At 31.9% G+C, this 23,327-nt stretch overlaps 1 protein-coding gene across 2 annotated transcripts in view; it reads right to left on the minus strand.

Moving 5' to 3' along the window:
* Nucleotides 1–1,352: 1,352 nt before the first annotated feature.
* The window catches only part of LOC103576248 (homeobox protein SIX3), a 31,130-nt gene continuing 9,155 nt past the window's right edge, over nucleotides 1,353–23,327 (minus strand). For both annotated transcript variants that reach the window (XM_008556398.3, XM_008556397.3), the window contains exons 3-4: nucleotides 4,788–5,189; nucleotides 1,353–3,240 (exon numbers count right to left, since the gene is read on the minus strand). In XM_008556398.3, coding sequence (XP_008554620.1) covers nucleotides 2,841–3,240; nucleotides 4,788–5,189 — 802 coding nt within the window. In that variant the 3' untranslated portion in view covers nucleotides 1,353–2,840. The remainder of the gene's footprint in view (nucleotides 3,241–4,787; nucleotides 5,190–23,327) is intronic.

A 23,327-nucleotide genomic window follows, 5' to 3' on the forward strand; every position in this document is an offset into this window, starting at 1 on the left:
TATATATTTTGATTTTGGTTATTTGCCCCAAAATTTTTCTACTTCTGTCAGTTTTAGTATCTTAAAAAAATAGAACTCTCGGAGTCTCTCGTTTTGAAAAATATAATTTGTAAATATATATCTCACTCATATATGTCCAATAAATAGACGGGGTTTTTGGCATTAATATATAGCCAATACATAGCAGACTGGACTATATTATTTAGCTGTAAAATCCGACCACACGGCATTATCCTAAACATCTAAATCCGGACAGCTGGGCTGAGGGCTCTCAACCACTAATACATCTCAGATCTCACTTTCCCATTAATTCAGAACCGACATGCCCCGATATGACCGTAATTTCGTGGGTGGAAAATGTGTCGGGTGACAAGTTCGTGGGGTTGAAGGAAAATAATTTTTTTGAAATGGGTGTCAGGGTATGGGGTTAAATATTTTAGTGTGACGAGGAAGTATTTTGAGGAAGTGAGAACCACTTTTTAATAAATGTGCTAGAGGTGTCAGAGCAGCAACTGTCAAAACACGCCCAGCCGAGGCGGAAAGCGTGACGTTCGACAATGACGGGGGGAAAGAGGGTGAAGTTTTGGAGGGGGTTAACATACTAGTTTTGTATACATGTGTTTATATGTATATATGTATATATATGTGGGTATGTGATGGTAATCGATTATGTAGACATTTGTACAAACGCAAGAGATTCAATACAAATGTATGAATGTATGAGGATAAAAGTTTAAATGATGACATATTGGCTTGCAAACCAGTGGAAATTAAACTTGATCCACTGATGGTTATCAATGATCATGATAGTCCTATATATCTGTCAGAAAGCTCATGCTTGATCCGGTATCTTATTTCGAATTATTTTAATGCTGGTTGCGCAACAAACTTTTTTTATATTTTAAAGAATCAACTGTCAGATTGAACTTTTGTGTCCTTTTGGGAGGAAGTGAATGGAGGAAAAAAGGAGACAAATAAAAAGATACTTGCTGGGATCTACGATTGAGCCTTGAGTAATCCAGTTTTGGGAGCATGCGCAGGATAATAATGTTGATATGAACTTTTTACTAGCATATCATGAGCTTGCGGCATCAACCTATGGGATCAGTTACAACCTATGCCAGACTTGTGATTGGTGTAAATTGTAAGTGACACCCACGCCCACATGTCCATTACTCTTTTATTATTACTGGAATTATTTCTACGACTCCATTCACTATAACAATTATGTGATTATATTTTTATTAATTTATTTTTTTAACTGGAAATAGAGGATGATTTTGGTTTTGATTATAAATAATTATATCAAAATTTATTTATAATAATTTGTAATATATTTCGCGTGAATTTATTTACAGGCGCAAATAATAATAGTAATAATAATTATTATTGATAATAATAGTTCATGATCATTTCTGTTCAATTTTTTTTTTCATATATATACATATATATAATATGTATAATTTTTATATTTACGAACCTAATGCATATTCTAGACGTATGTTCAATATTTATAAAGAATTACCTATACAATTATTTTTACTAGTACGTTTTTTTTAGTTTTCATATTTTTATTATTTATTTTTTCCGTTTCTTCGGTTTTTTTACAATCGAATTTATGTAACTTTAGTCCAGTAATTTATTGAACGTAAATTCTACGGTAGATTCGACCTTTTTTTTTTGACATTTACATTTTTTTCGGTTGGCAAATAAATTCAAAAAAATTTAAACTTTTCTGTTTTTAATTTTTGACAAAATTACGAACCTGAAGAAATGGAAAAAAATATATATATATATTTTTTTACGAAATAATTTTTTTATAAATTTACTTTTGCACAAAATCCGCAACGAATTTTCGTTGTCATCCCAATTACCAAAAAAAAAAAAAAATAATAATAATTAATTATTTTTTTAATAATTAAAATATTAATCACTTATCACCGCGAATCAGTCTTATCTCTTGCGGATAATCAAAAAATATATGTTAAACATTAAACCAATTTGAGGCAAAATGTGACATCCATTTTTAAAACTGGAATTTTATCCCCCACTTTTTCACCCTCTGCCATACAAATTTTATTAAATAAAAAAAAAAAATTCTCAAAATTTGACAATTGTTCATAATCAACCCCACGGTGTTTTAAAACAGTAAAAAAACGTTTTTTCTTTTCAAACTGGTATCTCATTTTGCCCCGCCTACTTTATATTAATATTTATCTTAACAAATAAAAATCCACCATTTATTCTTTAATTATTATTATTTATCATTTATTAAATATTCTCGAAAGTATTTTACTAGTTCACTCGCGGTGATCACTGGTAATCAATTAATAGTTTTTTTTTATAATAATAATAATTATAATAATAATATTTACAATAATCAATAAAATATTCTACATAATTGCGCGTTACGAGCACTCGTTGTTTCTTTGAGAAACAATTTTTAAATTAAATTTAATGATATTTATAATAATATAATAATAATATAATAATAATAATAATAATAATATAATAATAATAATAATAATAATAATAATAATAATAAGAAATAAGGAAAAACACTGATTGCTTCAAGCGACCAAGTGTTTTTGTTCAAAGACTTCCAGCGTCTTTACATCCTTATTTCCTCTTTAAATTATACTTTAAAATTTATTACTCCAGTATAATTAATTATTTACAACAAAAAGCTCTGGCTAAAAGCTTATATGTAATTATTTTAATTGTTTATTTACAGATTATTTATTTATTATATTAAAGATCTGAAAAATTTTTTTTTTTCATTTCTTTTTTTTTTTTTAAATAAATTATTGACAACTCAGCGGCGTTAACTCAGTGAGGTATCACGCGGGTGAGAATGGCCTGTGAATTTGCGGAGGTTTCGGGGGAGTACTTTGCGTTGGAGGTGTAACGACACGAATTAAACCTTGAGTTGGTACTTGAACAGACGACGGTTGATTTTGTTGAGACGAAGGTGTTTGGTGGTTAGACGAGGGCGGACTGCCGCGTGATGAGGGCGTATGTGGACTCGGTACGGCAACACGTAGAGGTCCTGTTACTGAGAGGTTCGTCGCAACTAGAGGAGGACTGTGTGCCTCACTCAGACTGTCAGATAATCTAGACCCCTCGGACGACAATCTCGATATGCCTTCTGGTAGTTGGTGCTGCGGGTGGTGAGGATGGTGAAGGAGACCCTCGTGCGGGTGCAGTCGAGGCGGTGCTAAACCCAGTGGGTCTGGTAATCTATAATTTTAGTAATTCAAATTTTTATTTTATTTTTCATTTTTGACTCAATTTACATTTTATCTCAAGACATTTTTTTTTTTAGTTGATAAAAAATCATCAATAAAATTAAAGGATCATCAGGAATTTATTTTCAAAACTTTAATTAATTTTAGTTTTAATCAAAATCGTTTCTCAAAAAAAAAAATTTTCTCGTTCATAAATCTGACTCGAGACAAAAAATCAAAATTTGTATGGGGAGTTTTGATTCAAAGTACTAGAGTAATATTTTTTCTGAAAAAAAAAAAAAAAAAAAAGAAAAAAAAAACAAAAAATGTTCTCAATTTTATTAAAAATCCTTTAATTTTTTCAAGTATTAAAAACCATAAATCGAAGGGAATAACAAAAAGTGCAAAAATTTTTATTAAAAATGATTTATTTATATGATATTTAAAACTGACAATTTAGTGAACGTTTAATATTTTAAGTTATATCTATATTATAAATACATTATCACTTATATGTTTATTTCCAATATAAATATACTCATTTATATTTATGTACTCTCAATACATATATTTTTATATAAGACTCTTTTTGTTCTCACTTCAATTGATTGCATTTGTATGTTAGTAAAACATAAGCTCTGTTATCATTCATAACACATAAACTACAATAAACAATTAACTAATATACATTATAAAATTAACAAATATATTTACAATTATTTTATATACTAATTATTAACACTAAAAAAAATCATGCACTACGGTTTAGTAACTTAAGTGTCTACTTGTTATTCTACAGACAATAGTATATTAAAAACCATCTACGAGGGTCAAGAAACTCGAGTGAAGGTCAGGGTTCAAATAGTTCATTACACACCAAGGGAGAAAAGTAGGAAATTTTTTGCAACGCGCGTAATTGCCAACTCGAGTCGAAGCCGAGGATGGCAATCACGCCTACCTTTCTGTGGTGTGCAAATTATTTTCCACCAGATCTACCCCTGAAAGTTAAAATTTTTGCCTGTTTGTGGGAAAAATGGTGCATGCGCTAATTTTTATTATTTGCTTTCTCATAAAAAAAGCAGAACTACTTTTTTCCTTTCAATAGAGACAGAAATTTAAACTTTCAGGTATATCTGCACTGTGAAAAATTTCTATTAAATTTTACTATGGGCACATTGTAACACCGGACCATAAGAAAACTGGTACAAGTGTCCCATAGTAGATGGTATGCGCAGACGACACGATTGGGACCTATGCGCATATGTTTACTATGGTTTTGTAGTTTTTTTATGATCCGGGGTTACAATGCACCCATAGTAAAATTTAATAGAAATTTTTCACAGTGTGGTGAAAATATTTAATTAATACTTAATAATTAATTAATTGATTATTCTTGCTCTCGCTCTTTCACACATACGCACATGCTCTTTCTCTCTTTTTTTTTATAATGGAAACAATTAAACACAGAACAGGGATCTACAGTTGTTAATAACAAATAAATAAAAAAATATTATTTACAAATTCAAATAACGTTCTCTAATCATATGTCGTGTTACAGACCTCGACCCAAGATCTCCCCTGGGCCCGACGGCTTGAAATGGACTCGTCTCGGTGAGCCGAAAAATACCACCGGTGTTTGGGATCGTCGGATGGTTGTGCTGCGGACTGTGCGGCTCAAAACGGAACCCCGTAGGTGGAAATTTGAAGGCGGTCATGTGATTAAAACGAAGTTGGGTCTGCGTTGGATCGTAACGGAAACCGAGGCCTGGTGGTGGTAGGGGCGCCACTGGCCCCAGCGATACAGGCGAGGGCTGGTGATGGGACTGCGATGGCGGAGTCGATGAGGGCGAGGGTGGCGAAGTTCCCCCGAGAGAAATGTCCGAATCTTCGGAGTCACTTCCCCCCGCTGGGCTCAGAGGTCTTCTTGATCCTGCGCCTCCTGGACCTGATTGTTGCTGCAATCTGTAATTATAATTACACATATAATGATTTATCATGTCAGAATTTTTTTTTCTCTTCATTTACATGAAATTACATTTTTAAATATACAGAGTAAGCCTCCTGTCTACGATATGGCCATTTCATGCCGAAGGTGCTAAATGTCGACACATTCACGGCTCTTTTCAGTCGAGTGTTAATAATAATCGCTTCACAGCTCGTTACTTCCCCAGTGCAGTAATTAACCGCGACGTCAGTAGAAAAGGTAATTAATGCACAGCCCATCTTATTTTTTAGTCTTTTATAAATGAGTTAATACGCCTCAGAACTATGGGGATCATGCTCATATTCCACAAAATTAAATATTTTTTTTCCGTTACACGCAATGCGCACCATAAAAAATTTTCAGAGTGAAAGACTTTTTTTTATTTATTTATTCATCTCGGAGAAAAAATTTACTCCGATATTTTAAATTGAAACTCTGAAACAGAGTAAATTTGGAAGACAATAAAATCCGTAATTACTACGAAGTGATTTCCGACTTTTTGCAGTGTACAGATAGTATAACTAATTCCTATAGCAAATAATTAATAAACAATAATTAAAAGCACAGACATAAAGAATTAATTGAAAAAAAAAAAAAAAAAAAAAAAAAAAAGAAAATGTTATTGTCACACACAAATGTTTTAAAAGAAGAAACAATTCAAGAATCCACTTTACAATTCCTCTGCTGTCGGCGACACTGGATCGATCCCAGCTCTCGGTAGAGTAAAAATTAAAAAAAATAAAAAAAGTTAAAAAGCTGAGTATAAACTCCGGCTGATGTACATCAGAGCATAAAAAGAAACTCGAGAACGAAATACAAATGGTAGGAAAAAGATTTTTAAAAAAAAGTAAACTGTTTTCATTACTAATCGGTCTGTCCCTTATATTCGTTACTGTGAAACTCACCAGCCGTCTTTTATCGCTTTTAGTCTTTAGTCTATAGATTTTGTTTTTGAACTTGAAGTAGTTTACTTTATTTCAAATTTTGCAACATGCAGTTGCCATCAGACATCAGACATAAATTGTCAACCAAAAGTTTATTTATTGTTGTTTTTATTTTTATAACTAAATGTTATTGATTTACTTTTTTTTTTTTTTTATTTTTATACTGTCATATTTTTTGACATTTTATATAAATAATATATTTTTAACGATTGAAAAATAAATATAAGAGATAATTATTGTATTACATATTAAATTTGGCAATTAATCATTTTACACATGACCATTTAAAATTAACAAGAAGGGTGTAGCAAATCAAGAAGGCATTTATATGATAGCGGACATGTATTTTAAAGATACCGCTGGTGCTTCTGTATCTGCTATTACTGATGCGGACGAAACATTTGCTCTGGTATTAAAAAAGGAAATTAAAAAGATGTAAGAAGCGATGAAAAAAAATAACCGAAAATTCAGTAGCACGAAATTTATATATATATAGATTTGGGTATCAGGTGCAGTGTCCGGATGCGTGTGGCAACGGCGCGTGCATTTACGCGGGATGACAAGACGCTTTTTCAAAGCATGTCGCCGGACGTACTAAAGTCCACGGGTCTCTGCCAATTATATTACGATGGACGGGATATAATGCCGCTTACTCGGTCGGTGAACCTTTAATTCTTGTGAAAGTTTTGCTTCATATCTTTTTATAAATTATTATATTTGTACAATAATATTATTACATTTATTAGCAACATCAATCATACACATTTTGTTTTACTTAAACAACTCTTCATTATTTGCAGATTACCGGAGCTCAAAAAACATTTAATTTCAAAAAATGACGTTTTTGCAAAAATTATGTCCCCTGGCCCAGTTGACTTCAAATTAAATATCTTCATTTTGTTAATTAATAAAAAATCATGATCCTGAAGTTAGCAGGCAATTGATATTTATAATTTTTGGATTTTTGATTCAACAGACCAAAAAAAAAAAAATATGCACATGTAGAAATTTTTAAAAACTACAGGAGCTACTTTTTCAAACATTTTTTTTTTTTATAATTTATCGTTTAAAAAAAAATCACAAAATTATTAGACGTCAGCTAACTGAAGTTTCGTAAAAAATCGGGAGTGAATTTGGAGTGAGTTGGATTTTATTTAAATCCGCATTTACTCCGATTCGGAAGGGGGTTAAGTAAATAAATTATCATCCGTTCCGGATTAAATCCCTAAATTTTATAATGTGCATTAATTTTGACTCTTTAAATGTAAACTAAAACTCGTCATAAAAATAAGTACCCCCATGAAGAAAAAATAAAAAGGTCTAGAGTGCAAAGAACGGGATATCATTTTAACAGAATCTGCCCGACGTGTCATAGTATACTATTAAAAGAGGCTCATATCTACTTTCATATAGTTAATAATATATACACACACAAACACACATACACATATCGAGGTATAGAATATAACCACCCGAACGGATTTTGGTTTTCTCCCTGAAAAAAAAAAATTCCGCATCTTCGTCTCGAGTCCCGCGTCCACCCGTCGACGCACAACTACACTTCTAAATACCCAGATGCACAATGGGGGTACATATCGCCGAAGAATCTGAGCCTCGTTTGGCCCACGACAAAAGGTAACTGGATACCCGGCGGGTCCACGGCACGGTGTGCATCATGTGAACGACGGCCGAGGCGCGATTTGAAACGGTCCACGCACCCTGTCTTTTTCTCATTCTCCTCTTTTTATTATCGCTATTATTATTATTCCTACTACTATATCTGCTACCACTACTACTGCACACAAAATATTTTTCACTCTTTCTCCTTCGCTCTCCCTCGTTCTCCGTCACATTCACATTCACCCGAGCCCACCCCAACCCCCGGGCATTTTTTCATCCCCAGCTCGTTTTTAATAGCCGCTAATAGAGACGTTAAAACGATATGGCCCCTTCCAGCGACTCTGACGGCTTCATCTCTTTCTCTTACATTTAATTCACATATATATATATATATATATATATTCATTCAACTCTCTTTTAGATCACATTATTCCTTCTTTTATTACACGTGTGCGTTTTACAGGGGTATCCGATGCTCATTCTTTTACTTTATATATTATTATGTTCACTTAGACTCATTTGAACCATTTCTCATTCGCATATCTGCTGTTTTTACTTTACTGCATTTTAAAATTTAAAATAAACTTCCTTAGAAAATGCACACCTTCGAAAAAGGTGTGCATTTATAAAAAATATCCAGACAGATGTTTATTGTTATTTTAAAGTTTTTAAAATACGCATTAGTGTCCAAATGAAGAGGAAAAAATAAAAAGCTGAGTTGTTGCCGTACTAAAATACTGGAGAGGCATTCAGACAACAGGTAGAGTGGAATGATTTGCAGAATTTTATCGTTTATTGCGATCAAGCCAACTTTTTTGAGGGATGCACTTTTACTACTTAACTTTCAAATTTATATATATATATATATATATATATATATATATATATATATATATATATATATGTATATACATATATAGACATAATATCAACAGGGCGCCAGCGTTATGTTAGAGAACAAAACGACAAATGTTTGTTTTCCAAGCCACTTGTTCATCTACTCGAGCATATTTTCAATATTTTCTCATTTTCTATCGCTCACTGAATTCCGATATGTTTGACCATTTTTAAGTGCTATCTATCCTACTTTGTACAGATACATACACAGTACAAAAAGCATTAAAAATACCATCTCTTACCGCGTAACAAATGGATGTCAAAAAAAAAATAGTAAATTGATATTTCGGTCTCTTTAAAAATCAAACACGTTCATATTTATTTACGGAATTTTCTCTTGTTTATCATCGTTTTAAATTGGAAGACACTATTTACATTATGTTTTGAGTCTACAATGGCCTTTTTATTTATCTATCATGTGGGAAACATAATCTGGAACAAATTTTCTCATAAACTTTTAACTTTGAGATCTTTTTTATTTTAAAATAAATTTAAAAAGTTATTAAATTTGAATGGTGAAAAGTGACCGTACAACATCCTGGCAAGGTAACTGCATCCGGAGATTAGCTACTCTATACGTAATCCCGTTGTCTTTAGGTGAATTTTACGAGACCGTAAAATTTGTTGGCCCTGCTCGAGGGCGCCTCTGTTTCAACAACAGATGAGACTCATTCACTCTACTGTGCTCTTATATATAGGATATATATGTATATATATATATATATACGTAGACATAGACTACTATGTATATATTTAAGTTTTCATCTCGTTCTCGTTCTCATTCTCATTCACTTTGGTCTTGTGTGTCTCTCTGCAGGAAAATTATCCGTCCTTTCAGCAACCATCCGAGATAAACGACGGTATAATTAAGACCCTAGACATCACAGCAATTTAGCTGTACGCACGATCGAATTTAACATGCGCCCGAATTTATGTGCATTCATTTTTTCATGTTGCTGTCGAATAATTTAATACAAGTACCAACAACAGAGCCTTCAACGTAAACATTTTAAATTTTTTAACAACAGGGGATGAATGCTGTTCTAAAGAAAACAATCGCGAATTGGGCTAATGCATAATTACGTTGCTACTTGGTGTGGAAAAAAGACCGTCATTTTGTTAGTAATAGTTTTAAATTAAAACCGGAAGCATTATACACAAATTTCTTTTTTTTTTAAAATATGATCAAGATAAACATCTAAATTCATGCTTCAAGAATCAAGGAAATGGTATTTCATTTAATTTAGGTTTTTTTCCCTAAAAATAGAGGGAATGGGCAAAACGCGACCCCGTGAAATTTTTATATGTGAGGTAAAATGAGACACTACTTCAAAGACGGAAAATTATTTTTTTTTTTTATTATTTACTTACCATAGATATAGAAAGTCGAGGCAAGTTGGTCAACAGGAGTAAAATTTTTTTTTATTTGAAAAAAAAAAAAAAAAAAAAAAAAAAAAAAAATTACTTGACCCATACTTTAGCATACATGGAAAATCAAAATTTTGAAATGGAGATATAGGGTTTTTTTTTTTAGTAGTGTCTCATTTTACCCCGGTGTTCTGGGATCTAAAGAGTTTCAATCCAGTCGAATCTGAATCGGGTAAATTTGTTGGTAAATAATAAATGTGCAATCAAAAAGTGATTCGTTTGTAGAGAATGTGTAAGCACGAAAGTTTGCAGGAGAAATATATCGTAGAGGGCGTGGATACAAAAGAAGACATAAGATTATTCGGGAGCTGAGCATTGCTCGAGGGCCAAAGTGATGAGTCTTGTTCTGCTCCTATACAACTACCATAGTACATATATATCTATATCCATATTGTGTAAGAGTACGACGTCGTGCTTGCTGATGTTTGAGGGCAAATACTCTAGTCTTGAGTGAGCTTGGAAGCTCTCGACGTCCTTCCCGGATATCGATGGCTTGTCCTTCAACCCAAGCTACAACAAAGTCCCCATAATCGATCTCAGCCTCTCAACTTTTCACATCAGATAAATTATCACGCTTTTGTTTCCTTTTTTAAAAAAATACCCAGGCTTTGTTTTAAGACTGCATTTTTGTGTACGTGTTATATATATTTTACTAAAAGCCGCACGCGTCAATTTTTCAAAGAGGCCATCATCGGCGAGATCGGCTCGAGAGATTGATGAATATTATGAGGGTCCTCAAGTGGATAGCCGACCCATTGCTCCAGAGTACTCAAGCTAAATTAAGTTCACTCGATAAAAATTTAAATATATACCATCAACATCAACATTGTCTAATCTAGTCAAATGACTTGAAGGCCTTTTCTAGGTCTATGCATCCCGAAATCTCAATAGCACACAATATTTATTCCCGACCACCCATCTAGCAAAATAGAACACGAATCAGGTCGTAGTCCGATCTAGACATCCGAGCCGTTTAAAAAGAGTGCCACCTATGAGTCTAGATGATCTAATGAAAATAGATGTGAAAATAGGATATTTACGGCACACATATAGCACATATACCTATATATAAATATACATATGAATTTGAGGACCTAGCCGAGTAATCGGATCGGTTTGGCCGATGAATCGAAACGGGAAATCGATACGACCACCCGTGCCCGCAGGTATCCACCGTTATACCCTCGGTGTGTAAGATAAAGGTAAAGGTAAAATAGAAAATAAAAATAAAAAAATTAGAGTAGAAAATATAGAAGCGAAGCTAAGCAAGGCCCACTTGCACTGGTCGCCCACGGTCAATTAGGCATCCGAGGCACCGAAAAAAATTCGCGGACTAAATTCTGGGTGACAGCCTGTAAAACCACACCGGAGTTCTGGTTCGGGTTCTTGCAGGCCAGGCAGTTTGTTAAGGACGAGCGTCTTGAACGTTTGTTATTTATTTTTTTACGGAAGAGAAGTAAAGCGGACACTTGTCACTAGAAGCCGGACTATCTTTGGCTGGTACTTAGGATCAAGATATTGGGGATGGAGAGAAGGATGATGATAAAAATGTGAAAAGAAGCGGAGAAAAAGGAGCGAATCTGTATCGGTTTTCAAAGAGTTCCGTAAACGGGTTGCTCTTGCCTCAATCCGACGGGCAGTCTTTATTATTTTCAGTGGTTTGCTTTTACTAAATAACTTTTATGTATAGCAGGATGGTATAGCGAGGAGAGATTGTTAAATTATTATTTTTCGGATACTGGATGCTGGATCCTGGAGACAAAATAAAACTAATAAGTAAAAAGGATGCAGGATGTTGGATGTAGTGATGTATTATGCTGGATGGTATAAGATTTCACACGTGAACGGGGAAAAGAGGGAGGATCAGATTGGCTGGCCGGTGTGCCTTAAGCCGTCGCAAATTACTCGGTAAGCCTTTTAGTCGAGTTGTTTTGCTCCTTTTGCTTAAAGCTTATTTGCTTTAGTTTGTTCTTCATCTCCTCTATCACAGCCCTCTGGAAGGAACGTCGCTGCCCTGTGTATTATTTCACGCTGTGCAGAGTAGATGTATTATATTATACATATATAATATACGTATTGTGAATTAGTGATGAGAATTTGAGCTTCTGCGTTTTAATTCCTCTAAACGGAATTTTTAACTCAAGACCTTTTTGCCCGCACTGATTTACGGTAACTGGAAATCTCATATTTTTTTTTTCAGGATTAAAACATATGGAATTTTTTTTCGACTGCACAGTATTTACTGTGTACATGAGCTTTATTCTGTCGGAGAGAATTAAAATGATGAAAAAATTACTAAGTAATTTGTGTATAAAAATTGGAAATAGATCCGCTTGTGATGTGAAACCAATCATCAGACATTGCAGGATCTCTGGCATCAAAGACTTGAAGACACGAATCCCCCGAGGCAAAGTGTCGGTACAGTTTGGTGTTGGGGTGAGTGCTGTGTTGTGCATGGACGGTGACGAGGAAGAGTAAAAATTTAAATTTAACGCAATTTCAGACGATTACCACGGGGCCCCGGTTCTGTGATACACCCGCCGCCCTTAGTTCCTTGATTGGCTTACATTGTCGATGCTTAACTGTTTCATGCACCACTGACCGATCTACGACTAGAGGGATATCGTTGGACACGATAGGGGTAACATTTCATGCCCCTAAGGGATGTCACCAAGTTACCAACCAAGATTTTGTCACTCATCCCTGCACTGATATATACTCTCGTAGTATACTATATATATATATATATATACACGCGAATACACAGCACCCCTAACGGCTCATTTTCATTGTCATCACAACTTTTTATGCATCAAATCATTTTGTATTATCAATTACACTGCACACTGTGATTGATGTACTTTTTATTCATACGAAAAATAAACTACTATTTTATATATTCATTTTTTTTTTTAAGTTTACTAATGAAATTAATCACCAAGTAGAAATATTTGGCTGAAAATACACTGAACAAGGGCTGAAAAGGCTGAATTTTACCGAAATCACACTGAAATCATAGAATTTCATTGGAAAAAGCCGAAAGTTGGCTGAAAACGTCGAAAATTTATTATTCATAACTCGACTCAATTTATTGGTCAATTTTCGGTTTTTTCAAACCTAATTATTAAATTGTAGAAATTCGAAATTTTTTTTTGGAAGCTGAATCAAAAAAAAAATTCCATGATGATTGAAATCCGAATATATCAATAGAGATTTGCAATCAGAAAAGATGAAATTTATTAGATTTGAATGTTTTTTGCCCCTTTTCAAAAAATTCTGTATTTGGAAACCGAAAAATTTTTTTTTATTTGTTACAAATAAATTTTCCTAATAATAGCGACTAGTTTTGTTGTCATAAATAAAATTTTTGTGTGTGGGTTGTTGAGAATGCCATGATTCAAAACTGAATCATAGAGGATCTATAAACGTTACATAAATGTCTTGGTTACGAAGATTTACGACATGTTTGCTTCCGCAATTAGACGCTATGAAACCTGTACTCTATATCATCATAGTAATAATTATTGGTTTTACTGTTTCATCAAAGTTATTAAGAAGCTACCGAACTCGTTACTAATTAAACGTTTTGTAAACTTTTATGTCGGCTAATGTTTAAATTTATTTATAAGTTTCATTAGCAACTTGATGATAAGTTATTATTATTACTGACCACAAAAACGGCAATAAATTATTTCTATTGAATAAATTATCGGTAGCAGTGTGTAAATAAAAAAATATTCAGATAAAAGTTATTCAGAAATTTTGTCGAGTTCCTACTTCACTTTGACGTTGTTATGAATAATAAAATAGAAAAAAATTTTTTTCTGAGGTTTCATTGTGATGTCAATTTTTCTGACATAAATACTTGTGTATAGCTTTGAAAAATTGACCAAATATGATTTGCACAATAGTGAATTGTATGTCTAGGTACATATATATATATATATATATATATATATATATATATATATATATATATATATATGAATACGTGTAGAGTAGATATTAAAGTGATTTTGAGAATGGACCGAGGGGAAAGAAAAATTAAACGATTCGCGGGTCTCTGGTTTTTCTTTGGGATCTGAAAAACGAATCAATTTCTAACTCAGTGCAATAGTCTGTTCCGAAAGCGTACGGAGTCTCGTGTAAACCAATTTCAGGCAATTTCGCGTCAAGAATAGCCTCTTGAACGATAAATTGACCTCCGTATATCGTGAGTTGTAGCACCAAGGAACCCACCGTCCATTTCAATTCATCGACACCGTCTATCGTTAAAGCACACAACACACTTATGTTCAGTCCGCGTGGACGTTGAGTGCTGAAAAATTATTTTTACCACCGAAATAAAATTACCCACTGAGAGAAAAAATAATTTTCAGAAATATTGTATATTCTTCTTGCAAAAAATTATCCCATTGAAAATTTTCAGGCTGATACATTTTAAATTCAAATATTTGAAAATTTCATTCCATGTCATTTTCTAAAATGAAGAAATACGAACTGATATTTTTTTTTTTGGAGTACAGCAAATTTCGATTTTCTTCTATTAAGAAAATTATTCTTCAATTTAAATATAGAATTAATGTAATAATTTCTAATGATTTACTATTTGAGAAAATAGTGTTTTTGCAAAAATGAATTTTTTTTTTTAGTGCATGAATAAAATTCATATGTGCAAGTTATGATAAAAAAAAATAAATAAAAATCCCGTGGGAATTTCCAGCGACGGCGATTTCGTCTAGTTTTATTTTCGAGTAGACTATCGTCAAGTCCAAAGTGGAAATTAGCGAGTCCCCGAGTCCCTTGGGGCAACGATCTTCCTCTACTCTGCTAGAACAACTTTTCCAACAAAAACCCAGCGAGTAACAACGAGTTGATATTACGCGGTCCCTTTTCAATGTTCCGGCTTCTTGAAGTGTCAAATTCGATAAAACACACTACCATAAAATCTACTACTTCTCATCTCCTCTGTATCATACAGTATTTTTTTAGTAATAATTTTTCTGAAACCCACTAGTCCTTGATATTATTTTTCTCACAAAAAGTTACATTAAATATATTTTTAAAATTATGAAAAGCAAATTAATAATTAACAGGATAATAAATAAAGGGACAAGTCTCTGCTGAAAGTCATTGGTGTACTTGTACTTGTATGTGTACTTTAAGGAGTATTACGTGTATTGTGGGCGGTGAAACCAAGTGTGAAATTATCCTCGTCGACAGGGCTTGCAGGTATAGCCCGCGGAGTAAAGCGTCAATAGCATGCGCGAGGTTATACACCTGGCATGATATCGATTCCAGAGTTGCAGGTGAGTCGCATACTCTAGTCTTACCCATATACTCAAACTTTGAGACCGGGTGGGAGATATTACTTATAAATAACTTATTTTGTATCCAACTCATTTTATTCCCTTTCAGCAAATGTATACATATATGCATTCAAACAGAATATTACATATATGACTATGAGAACACTAAAAATTACGGAGCACAGATTTTATTTAAATCCTAATTCACTCTATCGGAGTTCTGGAGGTTCAGAAAAATCACTCCAAGTACAGAGTAAATGGGGAATTTTTTTCATCAGTGATCTGGATTTTATTTCACTTCGAGAAGATTAAATAAATACAGTCACCCGATTCACATTCACTTCACTAATTTTTTATAGTGAATATGGCGAAAGATCAGAGAAAGCTATAAAAGTACAAGGTAAAAAATAATTATAATAAGAAACCTCGTAGACTTTTTTATATTAAGATTTAACTGAAAAAAAAAAAAAAAAAAAAAAAATATTCATTATATAGATTATTTATCTAGTTTGTAGTTGTGTATTTATTATTAAATATATTATATTTCATTGAAAAAAAAAAAAATGATAAAAATATTGTTGGACAATACACACATGTCCCCATTTCAGTAACAATGCAAACACACATGCATACAAAATAGATTTTTATCGACATGAATGCATTTACGCGCTAAAAAATAACGGAAGAAAAAAAAAATATGTATATATATATATCATGTGTATCAATGTGTCAGTGTATGTAGAGATAAAAAACAGGTAGATAGTAACATCATCCAATGTAATGTTGGCAAGTAATTATACCGGCTATCTTTTATATCGAGGCTCCGATTAATTTCACGTTTTAATGTATACCGCGATGACGTGATCGCATGGTAGATTTTTATGTTTTACTGAAATATCTTACTAACGTATTTTATTTATAATTTTTAAATTCAATGTCTTTGGACATCAGTTGAAGTGTGTAAATTCGATTTTTAAATTTTGACGTTCATGTGACGAGTTTGATAAAAAAAAATTATGTCGGTTTTGAGCCACGGACACCCTCAATTTTTTTTTTTTTTTTTTTTTTTTTTTTTTTTTTTTTTTCAAAGAGATATGGCTACAAAATATGTGTTCAAGATAAATATAATAATGAAATGAAAGTATATTTTTTTTTTTTAGGCGAAGAAAAAAAAATCTATTCATTAATTCTTTAGATGACGAAATTAATTCACGACTCATGGATATAAATTTCGAAAGGATTTCCTTGCTGTCACGAAATCGTACGTCGTTTCCTCGGTATAATTAAGGTCGACGACATTTCAACTGTTAGCTTTACTGTGGTTTATACGATAACCCTCTATGAATAAATGTGTCATATTTATAATACACACACATATATGTGACTAGTATATTTATGAATATTGACTTTAATGAAGTAAAGATTTGGTGTCAAAAATTTATCAAAATTTTTTTTTTCAGTGAAAATAATTAACTTTCATTTTTAAGAAAATTCAAAAAAAAATCTGTGCATCAGAACTCTTTTCTCACCCTAAAATTTGCATGCAAATTCATAAATATTCGGGGCAAGTGAAGTTTGTTCTGTGCATAAAAATAGTAAATTCAAACTTGCAAGCAACGCAATTTAAAAAATGAAATTTTTTTTTATTAAAATTTTCCCAAGTTTGCATTTCTCGGATTTTAAAAATAAAATATCTATTTTATGAACGGGTCGAAGACTATTATGCTTATGCTCCAAAGATGACTAAGTTGTTCCTGCTCGTGCATCAGCATCGAAAATTTTAATAAGCACGTCTCGAAAACATCTATTGTAAGACGGGTAAAATAATAATGATAATAATCAAGACTTAGGATCATTAAATAATTAATAAAAAATGAATCGGATATTTAATTTCTATTTGACCCTCGATATATCTTGGATCAAAAATTAAATTAACACTAAACCAAACTAAAAAATGTAATTTCAATTTAATAATAAATCCAACGACAAATATGTCATTAAATATGACAATAATAAATTGGATTATAATTTACAAGAAGTCACGGTCATCCGTCGATTTTCGCGCAGTAACGAGATGAGTTGAGTCAAGTCAAAAGAGGGTTTATTTAATAAAAACAAAATATATTACTATATATATATATATAGATATGAACATTCATTTGTTACTTATTTTTTATTACTATTCTCTCCTCTCTCGACCGAAGCTCTCATCATCATCATCATCGACCCCCTCTCCAGCCGGCAATTATTTAGTAATTGAATGCGAAGAAGCTGAGAGTCATCGTTTAAATTATCATTCCAGCTTCACTCTCAGATACACAATATATATCTTGTCCGTCAGGTTTTCAGCTTATTGTTTATCGTCTGGTGACAGGGGACAACGGTAAAATAAAAAATTTCGAAAAAAATAATAATAATAAATAAATAAAAGTTTTATCCAGCGACACATTCTCTGGCAATTTATCAAATTGTCACTTTTGTGTGCTACTGTAAAAAAAATTTTTATTCATATATTTATTTATTAATTCATTGTATACATTTTTTATTATTTATTTACTTTTGCTAAGAATAAAAATATAATTATTATTCCATGGCAGATCGATTGTTAACAGCGATCACTATCCACCTAATAATAAATAACTTCGAACATGACTCCATGATTTTTGACAAGTTAATCACGCCTTAACTAATCCGCCTCTTCATACATATACATATACATACATAAATATATATATGTATATTGATCCTTTTATTTTACAAACCCAATGATCCAGGAGGTTCATATATATATATATATACTCATGTAGAAATAGAGATGTTGCTATGAATTTTATTAAGAATCGGCACCTATGGTGAGGTTCATTTAGTATAAGATGAATCCACATAAAATATGAACATACTTATGTAAATGTTACGCTTAAAACATCATGTCAAATATGAACATATATATAGCTTGAGTTTGTGTTTTAATATATAATGTATACTTGACGGGATATTTTTTATTTAATTTTTGTTTCGTTTCTTAGACGATGACTTAACAAATAATAAAATAACGAGAAGGGTAGGCCTTGTACTTTGCAACACCGTGTGTAAATGTTAAGATCACTGACTTATGAACTTTATGAAACACGAAATGATTCAAATCTTATAAAACCATTTTATTTATTATTTTTTTATGAGTACTTTTTATTTTATTTTTCACTGGCTGACTGCTAAGAGCTTCGGGGTAGTTTTCTAACAAATTATTTATTAATGGTGGATTATAAGAGAGCACTAGACCAATTTGCTTCAAAAAGCTGGAGTACAATTTTATAATACCAGAAAATATTTGTTTTTAGCGATGATCCAAAAAAAACAGAAATATTTTTGATGAAAATTTTTCCAACTTTCATTTTAACTGGATTATTTACTCAAAATGTTTTTGATGAAAATAAAATAACAATAGTTATATTATGGAATCCTTTTAAAACGAGATCCTCTTGGATTTAAATTTAGCATTAGATTTCTCAACTTGTTTGTATTTCGACTGTAGAGTATATATGCGTTAAAAGGAGAACCGGATTAATCCAAATGCTAATCCTATAGGCAAAGCACAGTCAATATATAAATATATATATAGACAAATATATGTAGAGTTGTTTTTATAGTGAGGGTGAATTCAAGATATTGACGGAGTGATGTAAAAAAAGAGCTTAAAAAATGAAGGGAGATAGGTCAGCATCACTTTTGTTGTACAACTGCCTTATGTAGTGCTTGGTGACACTTGTTTAGTGTGTTTGCACACTCGTTTGATCTTCTCGCCTTAAAATCCTTCAATTCGACCTTATCAATTTTAATTTTCAATTTATATTAAGTACACATACTTTTTTTTATACTGTAAAAAATTGGGAGTGAATTCGGAAATTATTTCAATCAAAATTTACTTCCTCTGAGAAGAGGCCGACGTCTAATAATTTTTGGATTTTTTTCAAAAAGATAAATATTTGAAAAAATTGCACTTATAGTTTATTAAATTTTCTACATGTGCATATTTTTAGTTTTTTTTTTATTTGATTTGTTAAAAAAAGTGAAATTTGTTAATCGTCTGTTAACTTTTGGATCATGAGTGATTTCAAAGTGATCCAAATTTTATTTACATCCGCATTCACTCGTTTTGGAGTTTTGATATTAAAATAAACTCCTTTTGGAGTAAATTTGACTCCAAGATGAAATAAATATACAGTCGGTGTACTATTGTCAAAAATCAAAATAATTTATTTATTTTTTTTATTTTTATTTTTATGGGAATGCTACTTTAGGAAAAATGGTGTAAAAAAAATGTGTGGACATGAAAAATTCAAAGAGTCAGTAATGAGCTGGTTCACAAAAGCACCGGCATGTTGAACGAGTAGCCACTGTGATGATTTGTTCGAAAATAAAAAATAAAAGAGAGAAAGAGAGTTGTAGTATAGTAGATGAAATCCACTTGGTGTTGGTGATTTGTCTGGTCTGAAGGACTGGACCCTGTCTTTTGTTACACTCCGTCAAAACAGTATTGTCCTGAACTAATGATCCTCATCTCTTATCTCTTCACCATTCTTATACTTTTTTTATCTTATTTTATTCATTTAAAACGTGAAACAACTTTAACACACGATTTTACATTCTCCAAATTACTTTTTTTAACGCACTATGTATATATTTTTTTATTATCTAGTTAATGAGCGAGATGTCGAAAAATTTTTTCAGAAATTGAATTTTTTTTTTAAATAGACTTTTAACTTATTAACGGTCGGATAATTGAATAAAAGTTAATTAAGATAGTGTTTAGAATTAAATTTAATTATGAGATTTATTGGTATTTAAAAGGCTTCAATACAATATACAGCTGATGAAATGTGTATTAAGTATGCAATCCTTTATCACTTGAGATTAATTTGCACTGGTTAGAATCACCTCTGAAAAGTGATACTTTTTTTTAAGTCTGCGTTTATATTAAAGCTGAGCCTAAATAGACGTCAATAAAATTATGAAATATGCAGCAATTTGCTGTAAAAAATCGGCAATGAATTCGGAGTTACGGTGTTTAGAAAAAATTACTTCGCATAGGGGGTAAATAGGGGGTTCATTTTTACAGCGGAATGATTTTGGAGTGATCTGGATTTTATTTATTTCAGAACTCGTGTAAAATTCAAATTTCTGTCTAACGATAATTCACTAAGAGTTTAAAATGGTAGTGAATAAAAATTTCGATTTGAATAAAATATAAATTTCTAAATTTTTAACCCGCATAAATAAAAAAAATTCGATTAGCATTAAATAAAAAAGTAAATTCAAAATCACCATTAAATGATGATTGAAATGTCAGTCTTTTCGTGGGAGCAAAAAGCTATTAACCGAAAGTGATCTGAAATTATTTCTTAAAGATTTTTTTCTCGGATTAGAATTATTATCGTGAATCGTAGTCGTGACATGATTGTTCGTTAGACGGCTATATAAAACAAGTTATACTTTTATTCACTAAAACATATACATGTATTTATAAATACATATGTACGACATATGTATAGATGATGTATAAAACTTGTTATGTTCAAATCCGTAACGTTTCCCACCTCGGTACACCACCGTGGCTAATTGACACGCTAGACACGCGGAAGGGTATTGCGTCGCATCGCCACAGTAATCTAGAAAACACGCTGCTACATTATACTTTGTAATCACTGTACAGACGTCTCAGTATATAGATTAGTCATGAGCCAACAAATAGAATTTTTAAAAAAAAAATCCTGGGAAATTTAAAAGTTCAAACCCTTATCGTTCACAATAATCACTAATATTTTTTTAAATATCCCGCCTTTTTTCGTAGATGGCGCTTTTTATTTTTTAATCCCACTGTCACGCTAGTGCTGCTGCCAGTGGTGGAGGAAAAAAAGAAAAAATAATTTAAAATGGCAGCTATATTTTTCATGAATTACCGGTTTTTAATTTTTTATTAATTGTAATTAAACAAAAAGAATTGAAATAGTGATTTTCCATAGGGATTTTGCGACAAAAGATACAAAGCTAATAAAAAAAAAATTAGGCTAGTTTATTATATTTTTTGAAAGTTATCGTGAAAGTTCAAAAATTTCTGACGTAAAAACTGACAGAACTGTTTTCTTGGATTAAAATAATTCATTTTAAATCAATGGAATAATAAATCGAGTTAATACCGGCTCGAAATTATTCTAGTATACAATGTAACTAATTTTAGTGTAATCAAAAAAGTGTCGAGATAATTTAACATCAGAAAATTAGTCGAAAAAAAAATTTCAATCATTTCACACACAGCGTGTTCGCGATTCGCGCTCTGTAAGCATGAATAAGTGAAATAAGTGAATATTACTAATTTCAAGTGCAAACCGAACGACTTATTTTAAAAAGTGGTTCGATTGACACTACACTGTGAAAAATTCCCATTAAATTTTACTATGGGTGCATTGTAACCCCGGACAAAATTTACAAGTGTCCCATAGTAAACGTATGCGCATAAGTCCCAATTGTGTCGTCTGCGCATACGTTTACTATGGGATACTTGTACCAGTTTTCTTATGGTCCGGTGTTACAATGTGCCCATAGTAAAATTTAATAGAAATTTTTCACAGTGCAGATATACCTGAAAGTTTAAATTTCTGTCTCTATTGAAAGTGAAATAAGTGAATATTACTAATTTCAAGTGCAAACCGAACGACTTATTTTAAAAAGTGGTTCGATTGACACTACACTGTGAAAAATTCCCATTAAATTTTACTATGGGTGCATTGTAACCCCGGACAAAATTTACAAGTGTCCCATAGTAAACGTATGCGCATAAGTCCCAATTGTGTCGTCTGCGCATACGTTTACTATGGGATACTTGTAAATTTTGTACCAGTTTTCTTATGGTCCGGTGTTAAAATACACCCATAGTAAAATTTGTTGGAAATTTTTCACAGTGTAAGAATTAGTGAATATTCACCTATTTCACTTATTCATCTTTAGAGACCGTGCAAAAAAATCTTTAATAGATTTTGCTTGCAAAAAAAAAAAGACTGTTAATATTCTAATTATTATTTCTTTTTCATTGAAATAAGTTTTGCTCAAGTAATAATAACAATAATAATTAATTTCATATCAATAGAAAAGACAGTGGAAAATTTTTTTGTCCGACTAATTAAATTAACACAAGGGTATAATTATTAGTGTGTTAAGTAACACAATAAAATAAATAGATAGGGTGTCATATGATTAAATAGACGAAAATGAATGAAGACACAATAAAATATCGGTCAGTACATCAAATGTGTCACATGTGACCTTTGAGAAATTATCCAGAATATAATCAATAATATTCTGTATTCTTAACAATAAAAATGAAGCTTTTTTATGTCGTAAAAATAACTTCAGTTATAATACCAGCATGAAGTGGGCTAATAAAAAATGCCTACTGTTTTGTGAGTAATGAAATAAATATTTTTTTCTGCAATTGCATAAAGTATGAACTCTTAGGTCATGGAAGTATGTGTGTGTGTGTGTTGACTTTTTTCACCCCTAAGTGTACGGCGCGGTGAAGAATCTCTATCATTCCACAACACGGCAACACAACAATTGTCGATTTTCGATGGGTGTACACATCTAGAGAACTCAAGAACCCACACACGGTACATACAACTCTTTAGCGTGGGCTCTTGAAATGTATTTTTATCGAACAGATGTAACTTGGCGTGAGACAAGCCCAAGTAAAAGAGAATGAGAGAGAAGTTTGTATCGAAGAGTCTAGAGCTCTAGAGCGCGTGCAGATCGATCGTCAGATGTCTACCCGACCCTCTTCAATCTGCAGTCAATTGTTTCCAGCTAAACTGTTTGCCTTTCAGTCGGCACCCTTTTCGCAGACGTATATTTGCCCTAAGTTAAAATC

Source organism: Microplitis demolitor, chromosome 3, assembly GCF_026212275.2.
Source record: "Microplitis demolitor isolate Queensland-Clemson2020A chromosome 3, iyMicDemo2.1a, whole genome shotgun sequence".
Taxonomy (NCBI): Eukaryota; Metazoa; Arthropoda; class Insecta; order Hymenoptera; family Braconidae; genus Microplitis; species Microplitis demolitor.